Source organism: Haplochromis burtoni, unplaced genomic scaffold, assembly GCF_018398535.1.
Source record: "Haplochromis burtoni strain Fernald_Lab_line unplaced genomic scaffold, NCSU_Asbu1 Contig_11, whole genome shotgun sequence".
Lineage (NCBI taxonomy): Eukaryota > Metazoa > Chordata > Actinopteri > Cichliformes > Cichlidae > Haplochromis > Haplochromis burtoni.
The window spans coordinates 3,604,623-3,620,455 of record NW_024582372.1 but is presented as its reverse complement, the minus strand read 5'-3'; the positions used below and the strand labels follow the sequence as shown (position 1 = coordinate 3,620,455).

At 39.6% G+C, this 15,833-nt stretch overlaps 1 protein-coding gene across 1 annotated transcript in view; it reads right to left on the bottom strand.

The window, feature by feature from the left end:
* smyd3 (SET and MYND domain containing 3) overlaps nucleotides 1-15,833 on the bottom strand; it is a 95,822-nt gene that overhangs the window by 12,678 nt on the left and 67,311 nt on the right. The window contains exons 6-8 of the mRNA XM_005915055.2: nucleotides 6,219-6,286; nucleotides 1,370-1,472; nucleotides 717-827 (exon numbers count right to left, since the gene is read on the bottom strand). Of these exons, the coding sequence (XP_005915117.1) occupies nucleotides 717-827; nucleotides 1,370-1,472; nucleotides 6,219-6,286 (282 nt within the window). The remainder of the gene's footprint in view (nucleotides 1-716; nucleotides 828-1,369; nucleotides 1,473-6,218; nucleotides 6,287-15,833) is intronic.

Sequence of the window (15,833 nt, the reverse complement as noted above, 5' to 3'; positions counted from 1 at the left end):
GTGTGTGTGTGTGTGTGTGTGTGTGTGTGTGTGTGTGTGTGTGTGTGTGTGTGTGTGTGTGTGTGTGTGTCTGTGAAACAGAGAGAGAGACAGGCAGTAAGGATGTACGGTTGAAATTCCACAAATGTTTTTTACAAAGTTAAAAACAATCACGATAAGGTGCAAAATCATCATCCACACACAGAAGTGTGTGAAAGAGTGTGTTTCTGCACTTTGAAAGTGGCTAACCATGTGCACACTATGGACTCAGTTATAATGATAAGAGGACAAAAGGATCAATACAGACTTTTAACCAGTTTATTGGAGCTGTTCTTATTGGAAAATGATATAGACGTTTCAAAATGATCTGTCATGAATGAAACAGTGACATTTCCACCACTACATCCATCGCAGGCACTCACTCACTCAACAAATATATTTTTGCCCGTGTCGTTCTATACTCATCGTAGAGTAAAAATATGATATTCGAGCTATGGCGACAGCGATATGTGCAAGTCTCAAATGTGACCCCTCACCAAAAAAGATCAGGTATGATTTGGAAGAGTCTGGAAATCTAGAGGGCTACCACCTTTGGTGATGATAGCTGCTTTGCTCTGATTGTTGGACATATTATTCTATACGTCTCTTTTTGTGAGGGGGGAAAAACACCCAAATAAATAGCTGTAATCCTGATTAGAAGTGAATGAAGGCCGCAATTTAATTTGTTTGCCTCTGACCTTGTCTCGCGAGTCACATCGCTGGCAGTGACAGGTAAAATGGTACTGCTCCTCCAGCTGCCTCTGCCGATCTTCAGTCAGTGACAACGTCTCGATGTAACTTATAGTTAGCTGGACAGACAGAGAGAGAGAGAGAGCGGCTTAGTTTGAGAAACAAACAGTTTGCTCAAATTTAATTTTCACTTTTACCTACAGCACTTAAATAAATTTGAGGCCATATTTTGAGGATCAGTGTTAAGCACATATCTATATTAGACATTTGGAAAACAGACTAAAAAGAAGAAATGTGATACTGTAGAAGTAATGCACGTGTGTGTGTGTGTGTGTGTGTGTTTGTGTGTCTTGTAGGACAGATGGCTTGGATTAATCCCATTATATATAGTCACAAGGGATGATGAAGTACGGAAAATTGGAGAAAACACTGCCAAGTTAGGAGCTGTGATCCGGCTTGTGTTGCTATGAAATTTCACTTGGCTACATCTTGTAATAATTCTTTAATAACATTTAATTCAGTGTACATCTATCAAATACTGGATAAGTATACAGTATTTGTTACTTGCATAATAAAATTCACTTCATGGCAGATATAGTTCTTGGTTTCAGATTCTATATTGTTCAAAAGCCATACTGTGAGGTTATTTTCTTCATCATACCTCATCTTCAGGGTCGATATCCCGAACAGCTCTGAGCTCCAGTTTCGTCCCCTCAAACACCATCACGCAGTTTGGCCGGCAGTCGTGGTTTAACAGAGATAAACTGAAAGATGGCAAACAGAGCGGGAGGGGAATGAATTGAAGGAAAAGTGAAAGAGAGAAAAGAGATGGACAAAAAGTTGGAGGAAGCCTGAGAGATGTGTGATAAAATGTTTAACTTGCAAATAAACTCTAACAAAGTTTGTATGTGTTTGTGTCGCCCTCCTTAAACGATGACTGGCAGCCCTTTCTCCTAAATACTCGTACACCGAGAGGAAACAGCATGTGATAAAGGATGAGAAACTGTTTACTTGTGGTGTTTGGAAAATATAAGAAGTGACTCATTCCTGCTGAGCCGCCAGCTGCTACATGTCCAACTGTTTTGGGGTTTCAGTCAGTCCGGTGCTGACTGTAATGCTACTTTGTGGCAGCATAATGATGAGAGAAAAAACACACGCTGGGTGACATTTCTCCCTAAAGATAAAAAGATCCCGACTCCAAGGTGCTGTTAGGGGCTTAAAAATCATCTGGCAATGTTACCTTTAATTCTGCACATTTAAGACGGAGCTCTCAAACAAAACACTCACGCAAGCAAAAAGTTACACGCACGCACACATATGCACACACAAAATTCCCTGCACAGTGTGACAAAATGAGTAGTCTGCTTCTGTCATAACAAATGTCACTCTTTATTTCTTTCTGTTGGTCTATCTGCCTCTCAGACAGGCGCACAATAAATCAGGAAACGATGGGTACTCCACTTCTGTCACAACAAAGGCTTTTATCTCATTTCCCAATTTTATTACCGACACAAATCAGCTTCCTGCTCATTCACTCCCAAATTTATTTTGACAGCATCTTGATGGAGACACTGATACCACATATAAGTGGTTTTACTTACAGTTTTTATTTACAATACACAAGTGTTGTTGTTTTTTTCCCTTTAAAATTAACCAGTATCCACAAACAAGCTACTTTAGGAACTGTACGAACGTTTTCCACATGTGATGCATTTCCCACTGACAGGTAGGTGCAATCGAATGGAGACAACCATGAGGGGTGAGATGTTTAAATTATGGATGTACAAGATAAAAGTAAAAATATTCTTGGCAGGTTATTGGCTGAATTGCCTACAAAGTGTCACATAAGATTGTTGTACTGAAAATTCCCTGTAGCAAAACTTTATTAGCTAGTAGATCCTGGTAGCACGCTGACTGTTCCTGTCCAACTGTGGTTTTCTAAAGGTTAAAGAACTTGAAGCATGGAAAGATGGATTCTCTCATGATTGTAATCTTGCACATCTCAAGAGAATCCAACTGCTTTGCAAGCTGAACTAATTAACTGAAAGACCTGATGTGCATCGTTCTCATGCTGAGCATGTAACTGTGCGCGTTGATATTGTGCTTTTTAAAGAAGTACTCGACGACCTCTGTGACCCATAAAAAGACATTTAATGTCACTGCACACATGGCCGTGAAAAATACTGAAGAGGCTTGTCTGTTTTTATGACCCCTTCCATTACCGCTGCACTCATTTATCATATTCAGCAAAACAATAGGTCCAACAGATAAAGTGCGTGTGTGTGTGTGCGCGTGTTCAGTCTTTGTAAAAGTAACCCCCTGGCTTTGTTCTACAGTGAAGAAGTTGCAGGTTGAATATCAACTAGGAATCAAGCGCTCCAAACGATGCTTTTATCTGATAGAAGGAGGCTCATTAGCATACTAATTAGATTAATTAACTAAACCACATCTCACATTAACAGTATCGGCTCACACTAACTGAGACTAAGTGTTGCAGTAGCAGGGCGGAGAGCGAAATATTGTGTGAGATTGCAGATAGTAAAGGTCTATTATCCTTAATTATAACTGGTATTAAATTATGGAAAAGGCTTAGATATGTCATCTCTTTGTTTCTATTGTGAGCATCTTTCTTTCACAATTGATTCTTTTCTCAGCTTCGAGGTGGTTCACTGCTGTACTAACACAGGAGCATTAAACGCTAAACCCAAAATGTATATACCTTTTTAGTTAGACTTGAACCAGAATCTGTGGGGTTGGGAATCGAGAATCGGTTCCCAGTAGTTCAGTTACTTGGAAATGTTAGTCTGCTTGCCTACTGATTCTGCTTTTCGGTTCCATTTGCGCTTGTGCTAGAATCAGCTTATTTCAGTCTGTGTACTGGAGGAGGAATGCAATGGTAAAATGGAAAGAAACAACTAGATTATGCTGCTAAATGAACTTTGGCTTTTCTGCAAACAGAGTAATGTTAAAGCTGAGTTTGAATGAATGCCGACCACGAGTCCAGCAACCAGACACTGAATGTAAACAGGTAACAAACAGATGAGCAGTCAGGTTGTTGTTTCCATGACTGCAAACAGCTTCCGCAGTTTACCTGCTCATCTCTCTAAAGTAGCATCACTGTGGCTTTCATCGCTTTGAAATCTCTTTTGTGCCGGTTATTTCTGCATTGTGTTCATACCCAAATACCAAGAGGAAGATTGCATGTGTGTCTCTTTATGATACAGATTTGTGTTAGTGTGTGGGACTGTAGCCTCAGTTTATATTGTTAACTGGCAATTATGAGAGAGTGTGTTACAAGTCATTTTACGGAGAAACTAGAATATAATGTAACGAATAATGTAACAAATTACTTCTCTTTGGAGTAATTGAGTAACATACTGCATTACTTTAAAGAAAAGTGTTCTGTGTATTACAGGTAATAATTACTTTTTTTGAGTAATGACCCAAACGCTGATCACAACAAAAGGGGGAAATAATCAATCATCAATAATGGAATCAGGAATTGCTAAACCCCTAATCACCTGCTTTAAATACACTTGCTTTATAAAGCAGTTGTTTTTTGCTATGATTCATTTGAGAACATTGACTGTGGTGAGGATTAAAGCGATCTAGCAATAGAGAAGTTGTATTGGCTGAAGCCTACCTGGCTACCATTGGGCGAGAGGCAGGGTAGAGACCTGGAGAGGTCACCAATCCGACACAGGGCCACTATCAATCCATGTAACCAAGCGGAAACTGATGTCATCCCATAGAGGCTGAGAAAATGTCATCTAATTTTTGATTTCCAACACAGTCAAGTGATTCCATTTTCTAAAAAGTGTGCTCCTCATAAACATCTCTCAGGTCTGCATGTTATACTGTTAAGTAATTTATTTTCCCTGCTTTTGCTGCACTGCACCCCTGGGAGGATTTCCTTGCATCCACATGGGGGTTAAAACGAGGTAATATAAAATGTATGGTTGAGGAGGATTACAACACGTAATCTGTGCTATCAATTCAACTCTGAATCATTTTGCTTTTGATAGAGCGCTCTGAGGATTTCACATCATGTTGTCAATAGGCCAATTAGCAGTGAAAGAGGGTTATGGTACGGATGAGTGCAGCTGAGAGGAGAACGAGAAAGTCAGCTAATGAGAAAAAGAGTTTTTGAAATATAACAGAGACAGAAAATGAGCAGAAAGCGGTGAGATGAACGGAGGTGTAGTCTCACCACAGTAATCCCCCTCTCTTCGGCAAACCCATGGTTGCTAGGCAACCCAAAATATGAATAGGCAGGGGGACCATTCTGAGAACGGGCCCATTATTTATGGATGAGTTACAACACAAATCGCACATAGACCCACGTGGTTTGGCTGAGCTTTGGTAATGCCACTGCGACCATCTGACATCTCAACACGAACCAGATAAACTGGCAGGGATACCTGTGGTGTGTGTGTGTGTGTCTGTGTGTGTGACAACACTAACGACATGTACAACACCAGGCCAAATCCCACCCCATTCACCCGGGATTCAATGCATGGATTACAGTGCATACAGTACTGCACTGCTGTGTGTGTCTCAGTGTGTATTCGTGTGTATTTTATGAGGACCATTTCAAGTTTTGGACCATGTGAGTGTGGGCCATGCTCACATCCCTAAATCAGGTCAAGGGGTTTATCAACACTTATGCACATGTGTGTAACCTGTGAGGTCTGTGTACACAGTTACAGTATTTCCACTACGATAGGTAGACATATCAGAATGAATGTGAATAAAACTGAGGCAGATATTCAAAATCTACACAACACCAGAGGTTGCCTTTCCTGAGCTATAGAGTAACTGTGACAGGAAGATTTTTAGTCTTTCGGTGAGTCTCTGCAGTGATACGAAAAGGCAAAAATATGCCAGTGCAAGGCTGTATACGGCCTTCATTCCACTTTCTAGGACAGCAGAGAGAGTGAATAATATTTTGTTAACTGCTCTACTAAAAATGGACGTACTTACACACTTTATGACTGGTTAATGTTACAGTCACACAACGAAATCTACTCAAACTACAGAAATTCACACTAATTACTTACATTGCACGAATAATGTGCCCCCTATTCTACACAACAAACACATTATCAATCCCACATCAGTTGGGAGTCAAACCTAGCATTTCTCTATGAATTCCAGCTTTCCTTTTCCGTCTGTCTTCCCCTAACAGCATTATAATATATACAGTCAACATTCATTTTCAGGTTTTTGCCTTACAGCAAAAATTGACTCCCTTGAGTCCCCCCTTTTTCCTGCTACTTCAAAGAACTGTCAGGAAAACATCGAGAAGCGCAGGCAGGGCTTTAAAAGCGAGCAGGTGCGAGGACGGGTGGGGTTGGTTAGGGCGCAGTGATCGGGCAGGTAAGTCTACGCAGCTTTTAAATTTTGTGGCTTTTTTATAAGTAAGAGTGGCATCTAACAAAGATTACGAGCAAGATTGAAATTAATGATGCTTTTTAGATGTGCATGCTCTCCACGCTGCCCTTTGTTACCTTGGATACAGGCCAACTCCAATCTCCTGCAGCTCCCCATCACTGATGGTGAAGCAATTACACGTCACCTAAAGGAGAGGGTGAAGATGTGGAGACAAAAGAGTGAGTGATTATTTGTTAAATTGATTCAGGAAATGAACAATACCTTTCATCCTATGTTCTGAACACCTCTACATAGCTTTGACACCTGCAAAACTCCAGCGGCACTGAAACATGACATGCTATGCGATTGTGTAAAATTACCGCCTGGTTATTTCTGAGCCAGTAAAAGTCTCTTTTTTTTTAAATGAAAAACAAAATAGTTTTGAAATAATAAGACATGCTTAGAGAGAAACACTTTGTTTCAAATGTTGATCTGTACATAATATTTCGTGTAGCGAATGAAATTATTTTGTTTCCCCACATGTCTGTGACAAAAAAATGCAATTATAATAAAAATAATAACAGTTACCTCTGTCAGTAAATACAATTAAACCCCAGTGCTACTAGGAAATCAGAGGACCTTTTCTACCAACAATAGTAGTGATACACTTTTTTCCCACGAAAGCAGCACGACTCTACGGTGTTAAATTGTTGATTATTAACAATTTTAGAAATTCTGAGAAAGATATGATCAAAAAAGTGATCATAAAGTTCTACAGCTGAGCTCACTCCCTGGTCACGGCCACTTTCTTGTGTACGTTAAACTTCAGAATCACAGCTATGTCAAACTGACCCAAATTCAATGTCGAGTATCATCACTGGTGATGAGACATAGATCTTCAGCTACAACTCAGATTATTAAAACTCTTATTTTTCAGTGGAAGAACCTGGAGTGTGCAACCTCCAAGATGATCCATCAAGTCAATAGCTGGCGCTCTATTTTTTTGACATTTATGGGATTGTGCACGGTGAAGTCGACTCCAGGGTTGGACTGTCAGCAGATTCTGCCGTGATGACCTGAGCTATGCCATATTTCATTGCTCCATCATACACTCTCACAACACATTGCACAGGAGTTTCTGGCCACACCAACAAAATCCTCACTTAGCACCAGCGCTACTCACTGTATTTGGTTACCCGTGACTTCGTCCTCTTTCCAAATTCAACATTCAACATAAAAGGTCATCATATTGACATAGCAAACAGATACACATTTGCAGGAGGTCAGAATGATCGTTGCAAACTGTGATAAAACCTTATCAGAAGGACTAGAAGTGGTACAGTGTCTCACAAAGAGACAACTTTGAAGGAGGCAGTGAAGCTTTCTCTGGGTAATCCAGCCCAAAGATACGGATGTTAGGCTAACCGGTGATTCTAAATCGACCACAGATGTGAACGTGAGGGTGAATGGTTTGTCTCTTTGTGTTAGCCCTGTGACAGACCTATCCAGGATGTACTTGCCCACTTCCCCTATGATGACTGAGACAGGTTCAAGCCCCCTGTTACCCCAACTGGATAAAAGGTTAAGTAAATGTATGCATGGAAGGCTTTTGCGTTTATGATACAAATTATTTTGCATATGACCTGAAAATCTCATGTTTTCAGCCCCAGTTATACTTTGTATCTGAAATGCAAAACTTAGCATAAGAAACATATAATTACATTACGATGGTCATTTTGAGCTTGGTAATATGTGGATGGTAGCATGTAAGTGGAGGAATTTTTTTTCTCCATAAAAAACACTTTTTGACCAGTTTAAGTTGGATTTAATTAATCAATTATAATCTTTTGGGTTTGTTAAATGGCCTTGACAGAAACCCCCCACTTTTGATAACTAAGGTAACACTGACTTAACCTCCTAAGACCCAAACTCTTTCATGGCATGCATTTTTAATTTCTCTTTGCCAGTTGGGACTGATTGGAACCTGATGAATGTAAAAACAAAGAATTACCAGATTTTTTTTCTACCCGATTTTTGTTTCTGAGAAAAATAAGATCCACACATAAGGACATACGTTTTAAATTAGTAGAACAGTGGCAGTATAATTGCCTCGTAAGTGGATATCAGGCCCTTGTAGAGCCAAATTTAGTATTTTGGTCTAGACAACCCAAAATGTGATGTCCACATATGTCGACGCCAGGTCCTAGGAGGTTATATATGTGTGTGTTTATATGCAGAATCCCCCCCCCAAAGGCCCATTTTGAAAGGCATAAGAAACCCTGTAGTCCTGTTATTATTCTGGGCTTTGTTTTCTTCCAGGAAATCATAATGTCTGATTCAGCCTCTGATATCTTCTGTGGGGTGATGTTTATGCTGGTGTAGTGTCCACTGCTGGTATACCATATTATTCCCCACCTCGCATACTATTGGGTATATATACAAGTTTCAGACGCACAAAAAAAAAAAAATCTCTGCACACTAAATATTACTTTAGTATGAAATTTTGGACAGCTCAGGATGTGCTTTAGCACTTGTGTATATAAACCTCTCACAATGCACTGGGGTGGTCTGCATGATATAAAGGACGTATGTCAGAACAAATGAATTAACAGGCCAAGGCTTTCAGGCGACAGAGGAGAAATTTCAAACTAGGGAGAGGGATGGTTTGTTTCTTTCAGCTAGCAGAGTTGGCGCAGACATGGTTTGAATAATAACATGCCTGAAGAAGTTGTTTAAAAGAGAAAGACACGGTTGATGAGGGAGAAAACACTAATAAACACTCTAAAACAAAAGAAGTTAGCAACGAACTGAAAGCTAAAAAACAGAAAATCAGCACAGCTGTCTTTGATATGTCAATTACTGAGCCGGTGCTGGTAAACAAGTGTGTTTGTGCATGTGTTGGTGGTCGTGGTGCATTTGTGTGAGTTAGGTTTGTTTCTCTACTCTGTGCACAAAGCAGATAAATAAGTCTAACGTTGGTAATATTAGGACTAGGAAAAATTAAAGGGAAGTAGAGATGTGCAGGGAGGGAGGGTGAAATTTAAAGTGAGCCCCAGACAGATGGTTCCCATCCTACTGATATTCAAACCAGTCAACACGTCAAATTGATTCGATTTGAATCTGCAGTTGTAATAAACACCATTAGAGTCAGGCCTCATGGGAAATGATGGTTTTTACTCAATGGATTCACCACAAAATGAAAAATCCTGCTCTAAATCTTCCTCCCTCACTCCTCTCTTTCACACACACACACACAACACACAAATTGTTCTTTCATCATCTCACACACAGTATTGTTATTCGCAGACATTTATCATCTGCACTGTAAAGCACAGAGTACAGATGCATCTTACAGCAGAGCCACATGTTCTGTATGAATTCCAATACATCAAGAGAGAACAACAGTTACATACTTTCATTAGATTTTCATTTAATGAATTAAACAGTGCATATAAGAAAATAATAGTCCTCTTGGCTTTGGTTTCTTTGTTCTTATTCACAATAGTTGGCAAATGCATGTGTGGAAAATAGTGTAATATGTAATGCTTTTTGCTAAACGATGGTGTTTATGTGTGTAACCAAAAAAGCGCATTATTCCAAACACACACACATACCCCATTCATAAAATAAACCACCAGGACAGCAACTAAGACTCTGGTTATTGATGAAGTTATTTTTCTCATTATTCCTCTACTCTATGACATATCATATCATGCTGTCCAGTAAAAAAAACACCCAAACCCCAAAATCACATAAACACAGCGCACTTTGTCCTACATCCAAGGATATTCAGTTTACAGTGATGTAAACAGAGCAACAAAGTTTGCTGTTTGTGGAGCTGGAACCAGAAAGTGTTTGTCATTTTTGCTAGAAAAACTTCCAAACACCATTCCCTTAAAACTCATTCAGAAACTAACAATTTCATATCCGTTCACACGAGGCTCAGAGCTTTATCTGGGTTTGACTATCATTTAATGTCAATGCAAAAGACGAAAAAACATGTTTTGAATTTTGACATAAAATAGGACAGCAACCTCTTTGTGACTAGGAAAAATTGGTGGTTGCTTGGTGAAACTTTTTTCTTATTTGGCAACCATCTGCAAGCAGTTGTGAGACCAGGTTGTCCAAAGGTTGAGTGTACAACACCCTCAACCTCTGGTTTAGCACTTTCAATCACAAGTTCACTGCACGGGTCACCTGGTGGTAGGTGACCTGTCCTCAAACGATCGCTGTCAGATTGACTGGAATCAGTGACAGATTGGGGAAGGTTTGCAAACCTAATTTTGAAGTTAAACTGTCATTGTGCAGCAACTATGTAACTACTTGAGGAGCACTTTATGAATTTGTGTTTGACTTTCTGAACTTTCTGAATTCTGAATGTAAAAACTTCATGGGAATTTTTGTATGTAGACTGCTACAGATTTGCGATTTTCACAGAGTTATCACATTTATAGTTGCAGTATTATCATAAACAGATTGCATGCAATTGCCAGCTTCACCACATTAAGTCAAAACCTGATAGCAGACTATCTTAGTGCGGTTTTATCTTGATGCACCAAAGGCACTCTGAAAATGGAAACCGACTGTGAGTGTTAACAGACCTTGGTCCCTGTTTTCAAAGCAACCATGTCAAAGGCAACATCATAATTTTGGTTGTGCTGTGGTCTACAACCACAGTTTTCTTGAGTGTGACAGTAGCATTAAACAGATCACATACGTAAACCTATGAGTAAGAGAGGGTAAAAGCAAATGTAAGTGTCATCCTGTCTTCTAACAGAAAGAGGGTATTTGAGTACCTTGCCGTTTTCACCTTATTAGGAAAAGGCAACACCGGTTACTGACAGCAGAGATAGAGGGAAGAACATTTAAACAAACAGTAGTAGGGCACTGAGCTGGGCATAAATCTTTCTCTGTCTTACACTCACCATCTCCCTCCCTGAGGGAAACAATCAATCTTGGAGAAAAGCCACATCTGCAGCAGCGGCTATTGGACATCTTTTGCATCCCAAACAGCAACACGTACACACAAGCTTAAGAATCAAGTCCTGCCTTTTCCAAAAATCGACCTCCTCTGATTCTCAGACTCTCTGCCTCTTTCCTTGTTCTCTTACTCTTCTACAGATGCAGAAGCTATTATCAGAAAGAAAGAGATCTGAGTCAGGAAACTGAAACATTCAGTGTAACTGTCACTATAACATGTTCTTTAGTCTCAACAAACAGTTCTTCAGTCTGAAATGTGAAACACTGCTGGTACTCTGCTACCTCTCAAATATAAAGATTTAGATCTTGCAAAATGTATTTGCTGGTTTTAATTATATAGCGTTGAAATTAATCATTTAATTGATAAACCACTAGCGGAAGATCATCCCAAAAACTCGTAGCACCTTTTCAATTGTCAGCATTTACAGACTTTTCTGAATATCTGCTTTGAAGTTCATTGGGCAAATTAAATATATCATCTTGAGCCGTGAGAGAGTGGGTGAGGCACAGAGCTGGAGACTGACATAAGCATCGATCTGGTGTCGGCAGTGACACTGTGGAAGTCTGTTGCAGTGGAGAGAGCACCGAGTGAGAAGACAAAGCTGCTGATTTACCGGTCGATCTGCATTCCTACAATCGCCTATTGCCGCGAGCAGAGCTGTGTGGCTGAAAGAATGAGATCCTGCAGGTAAGCTGTGGAAATGAGCTTCTTTTAAAGAGTGTTTCAGATGGGATGGGGAGCTCAGTCATTTGGGAGGTGCTCACAGTAAAACCACAGCTCCTTAGTGTGGAAAGGAGCCAATTCAGGTGGTTCAAGAACCTGTCTAGAATCTCTCTAAGATGTCTTTCAAGCACGATGCTTCAGACATATTCCAACAGTACAAGAACTCAAAGCAGAGGAGGACACAGTGGACTGTCTCTCCTGACTGGTCAGACACATCAGTACCACCCTGGAAGGAGGCGATGGACGAGGAGAGGGAGGATGCAGCTCTGTTTAGACTGCTACTGCCTGGACCTGGTTCAGTGGTACATGAGGATCGATGGAACATCTTTGCTCTCTTATATGACACCTTAAAGTGTCATGGTCACAGGACTTTCTGTGTATTTGAGTTTCAATTACCAGGTTTATATATGTGAGCTTGAACTCTGTTTTTATTGATATATTTGAGTTTGAAGTTTGAGTTTTGTTTTGTTGCATTTCTGTTTTGGTTACTTTTTCCCTAGCAGAAAAATCTGTTTATGTTTAGTTCACTGACTCCTTTATTTTAGTTTTCCCTTTATTACTATTTTAGTGATGATTCTCAGGTTTGCAATTCCATGTTTAGGTTATTATTTAGATTTCTGTTAGCTGTAGCCTTTACTTCATCATCATCATCATCGTTTATTTATATAGCACTTTAAAAACACACAAGGCTGACCAAAGTGCTGAACAACAGAAACATAATAGACACCATAAGAATAATAAATACGATAAAATAATAAACATAGCGAAAACAATAAAATACAAGTCAGTCAACCACTGAATCAAAAGCCAGTGAATAAAAATGCGTTTTCAATCTGGATTTAAAAACCATCACTGATGTCGATTGCCTAATGTGAAGAGGAAGATCCAAAGCTTAGGAGCCACAATAGAAAACGCTCGGTCTCCTCTCAGTTTCAACCGTGATTTGGGGACTGAGAGCAACAGCTGCTCAGCTGACCGGAGCGAACGAGTGGGGACATAGGACTTCAGCAAATCAGACAGATACGCAGGTGCCAGACCATTTAAAGATTTAAAAACCAATAAAAGAACTGTAAAATGAATCCTAAATTCAATTTTACTTCCCTCAGTGTTTCTCTCTTCTATCCTCCATCTCTCTCATTTCAGGATTAATGTCCTGTGTGCCCTATGTTCTGTAGTCTGACATCTTGTAAAGCCTTAATATTCATGTCTGTAATACTTTTAGTTTTACTTTGAAGGATACATGGTATGCATTTTAGTTACTTCATGTGTTATGAATATCCTGACTGTCTTCATTTATATAAACGAATGCTTTTTGTCTTTTTGTGTCATCAGTGAACATACCCGTTACTTTCCCATGAATGTTTTCTGTGTGCAGCCCTGCATTAGTCCTAGTCCCTCAGGATTCCGGATACTGTGTTTTTCCCCTCATTCCTTGGACTTTGTATCAACAATAAAGCTCACTTCAGCTCAGCTTCAGCTCCCTGCCCCCTGCATCCTGCATTTAGGTCTTCACTTCAACACAGTAATCCATCACTGTGTAACATAAGGACTAACCAGTAATAATAACACAAAATTAAATTCTATTTTAACAATTATTTCTAGCTTCTTCCTTTTTTAACTGCCTAGAGGAAATATTATTAACTTTAGAGATGTTATTCATATGCAAAGGAACAGCAGGTACTGTGACTACACGGCTATGCATACACACTGTCCATCAGTAACCATGGTGATGATTGTATCACTCTGAGAGATGGTGAGGGACTCCCACAATTTACCTGCTTATTTATGTCCTTACTGATAATAATGAGACCCATTTACAGCTGTGAGTGAGTGCGGGTTGATATGAGTTGACATTGTGGTCGAGTGTGTGTGAGGAGGACCCAGTTTGGGGTAGATGAAACACTGAGAGATGTTACAGTGTCTACAGGGCTACTTTCTATCTGAAGCAAATGAATTGTATTTCAGAAAATGAATTGAAAGGAGCTCTTAATGGGGATTAGAGGCCTGGTAGGATTCAGATATTGGCATACCCACTGTGGAGAATTACACAATTACCAAAGCATAGATTTTGCCCGGAGGCGTTTTCTTCCAAATTAAAGTTGGTTACTTTTGTTTAATATCTTTTAGGGAATTGTCTCTGTGTCTGTGGCAAAAGGGTGCAGAAAATCTCAATCTGCATCCATTTATTTGTTTGACCATTTATTTTTCTTACTGTCGAAACATTTCTGTTGATTCGTTTTGGATCATGAAACCTGGAGAAATTATAAATGTGAGGAAGAAACAGAAGCGTAGACAGATGAGTGTGGAAGAAGGGTGTGGTTAGTGATGTGGAAAATAGAAAATAAGATCAAAGATGTCACAGTCTGCGTGTGTGCACAAATTCTAGATTCCATATTTTAGGAGCCTACCAGTAAGGTAATGAATAGCGCTCGCAAAGACACACATATTCAGAGATAAGTAATTACGCCACTGAAGTAAAGTTAATTTGCATCTATTTCCAAGTGACTATTCTTTTAGTCAGATCACACATGCAATTCACAAATCCATTCAACTCTTTTAAGATATAAAACCATTTTTTCAGTCAATGGCTTAACTTCCAGGTGAATCTGGTTCTATAACTAAACCTCAAAATATTAAAAACCTTTCAAAGGTAAAACCCAAGAATGGCATCACTAGCCCAGCAAATGCAACCTTTTGAGATATAAAGACTAACCTGTACAACTACTTTAAATTACAGTCGGCTGCAGGACTCCACTGTGAATTTCTGTGCAAAATTAAGTATTCAGGCAGGAGGGGCAGATCAAAATGATTCCAGTGACATTTTGGAAATTATACGGATAGCACATCTCTAAGTGGATGGGTGGGGGAGGCTGGGATGGTGGAGAGTGGGAGGTCCTGTCATTTCACATCGAGGCATTGCATTGGTTTGCTTTCTCCTGTCATGTTGCCTCAAAAAACTTGTGACTGGGTGGTTTATGTCTCTAATGTCATTGGAATCGGTTCAATTACTGTCACTCTGGGGACTACTACAAAGGCCATCAGACCCAATCAAAGACCGTATCTGAGTGCCTTCTGTGCATTTGTGTGTATGCGTGCGTGCGTGTGTGTGTGTGTGTGTGTGTGTGTACGGACTATCGATGCTTTGATAAAGTATTTATGACCTAATCATGGTTCTTTCATCTCTCAATAGACAGGCAGACAAAGTCGGTGGAAATATGAGGGGGGAGAAACAGCGCTACACATCTTTTTCCTCATTGTGACACTGTTGCATGTACATAGAGAAACAGTCAAATGTCTGGGCACATCCGCTCGTTTAGTGGTTTTACCACACTGAAAATTGAAATTATGAAATAATAAACTTTAGCTTTTTTTAAATGAAGTTAAAAAATTCTTTAAAGTAGCCAGCGTTTGCACAAACTCATTGTATTGCCTAACCAATCCAAATTTTCTGAACCAAAGCAGTTCGGTTTTTCAACTAATAACCTTCAGAAGTGACTTCTTTGCAGCAATTTAGCCATGAAAGCCTGATTAGTTGATGCTGAGAAGCGTCTGCTACTTGAACTCTGGGATGCATTGATGTGAGCTCTAATCTGAGGTGTCATTAATTGGGGATCTCTGGTGACTCTAATGAGCTTATCCTCTGCAGAAAAGGAAAGTCTTGGATCTTCCTTTTGTGAAATGATTCTCATCCACTTGAATAGTTTTTTCAGACCAGACTGTGTCAGACAAGAATTTTTAACAGCTCTTAAACAGGACTGACTTCCATCTCCTCAAGTATACACAAGTATCCCCTAAAGTGCTTTTTATAAAAATCAATAAAATTTCATCTTAGGCAGGCTTTTGCATTGTGTTGTTTTTTAGATTTATTTATTTTTTATTGTTCAGATAAAATCAATTCAGATTCGTATCAAAAATACACAGGACTGCAGTACAGTGTAGCTGGTGTCAGTGTGAGGTTACCTCAGAAGTAGTCAACTGTGTGCACCAGCAGCTACAACTACAGAGTACACTGTATGCCAAAAGTCTGTCAGCTGTGTTCTGACACTGC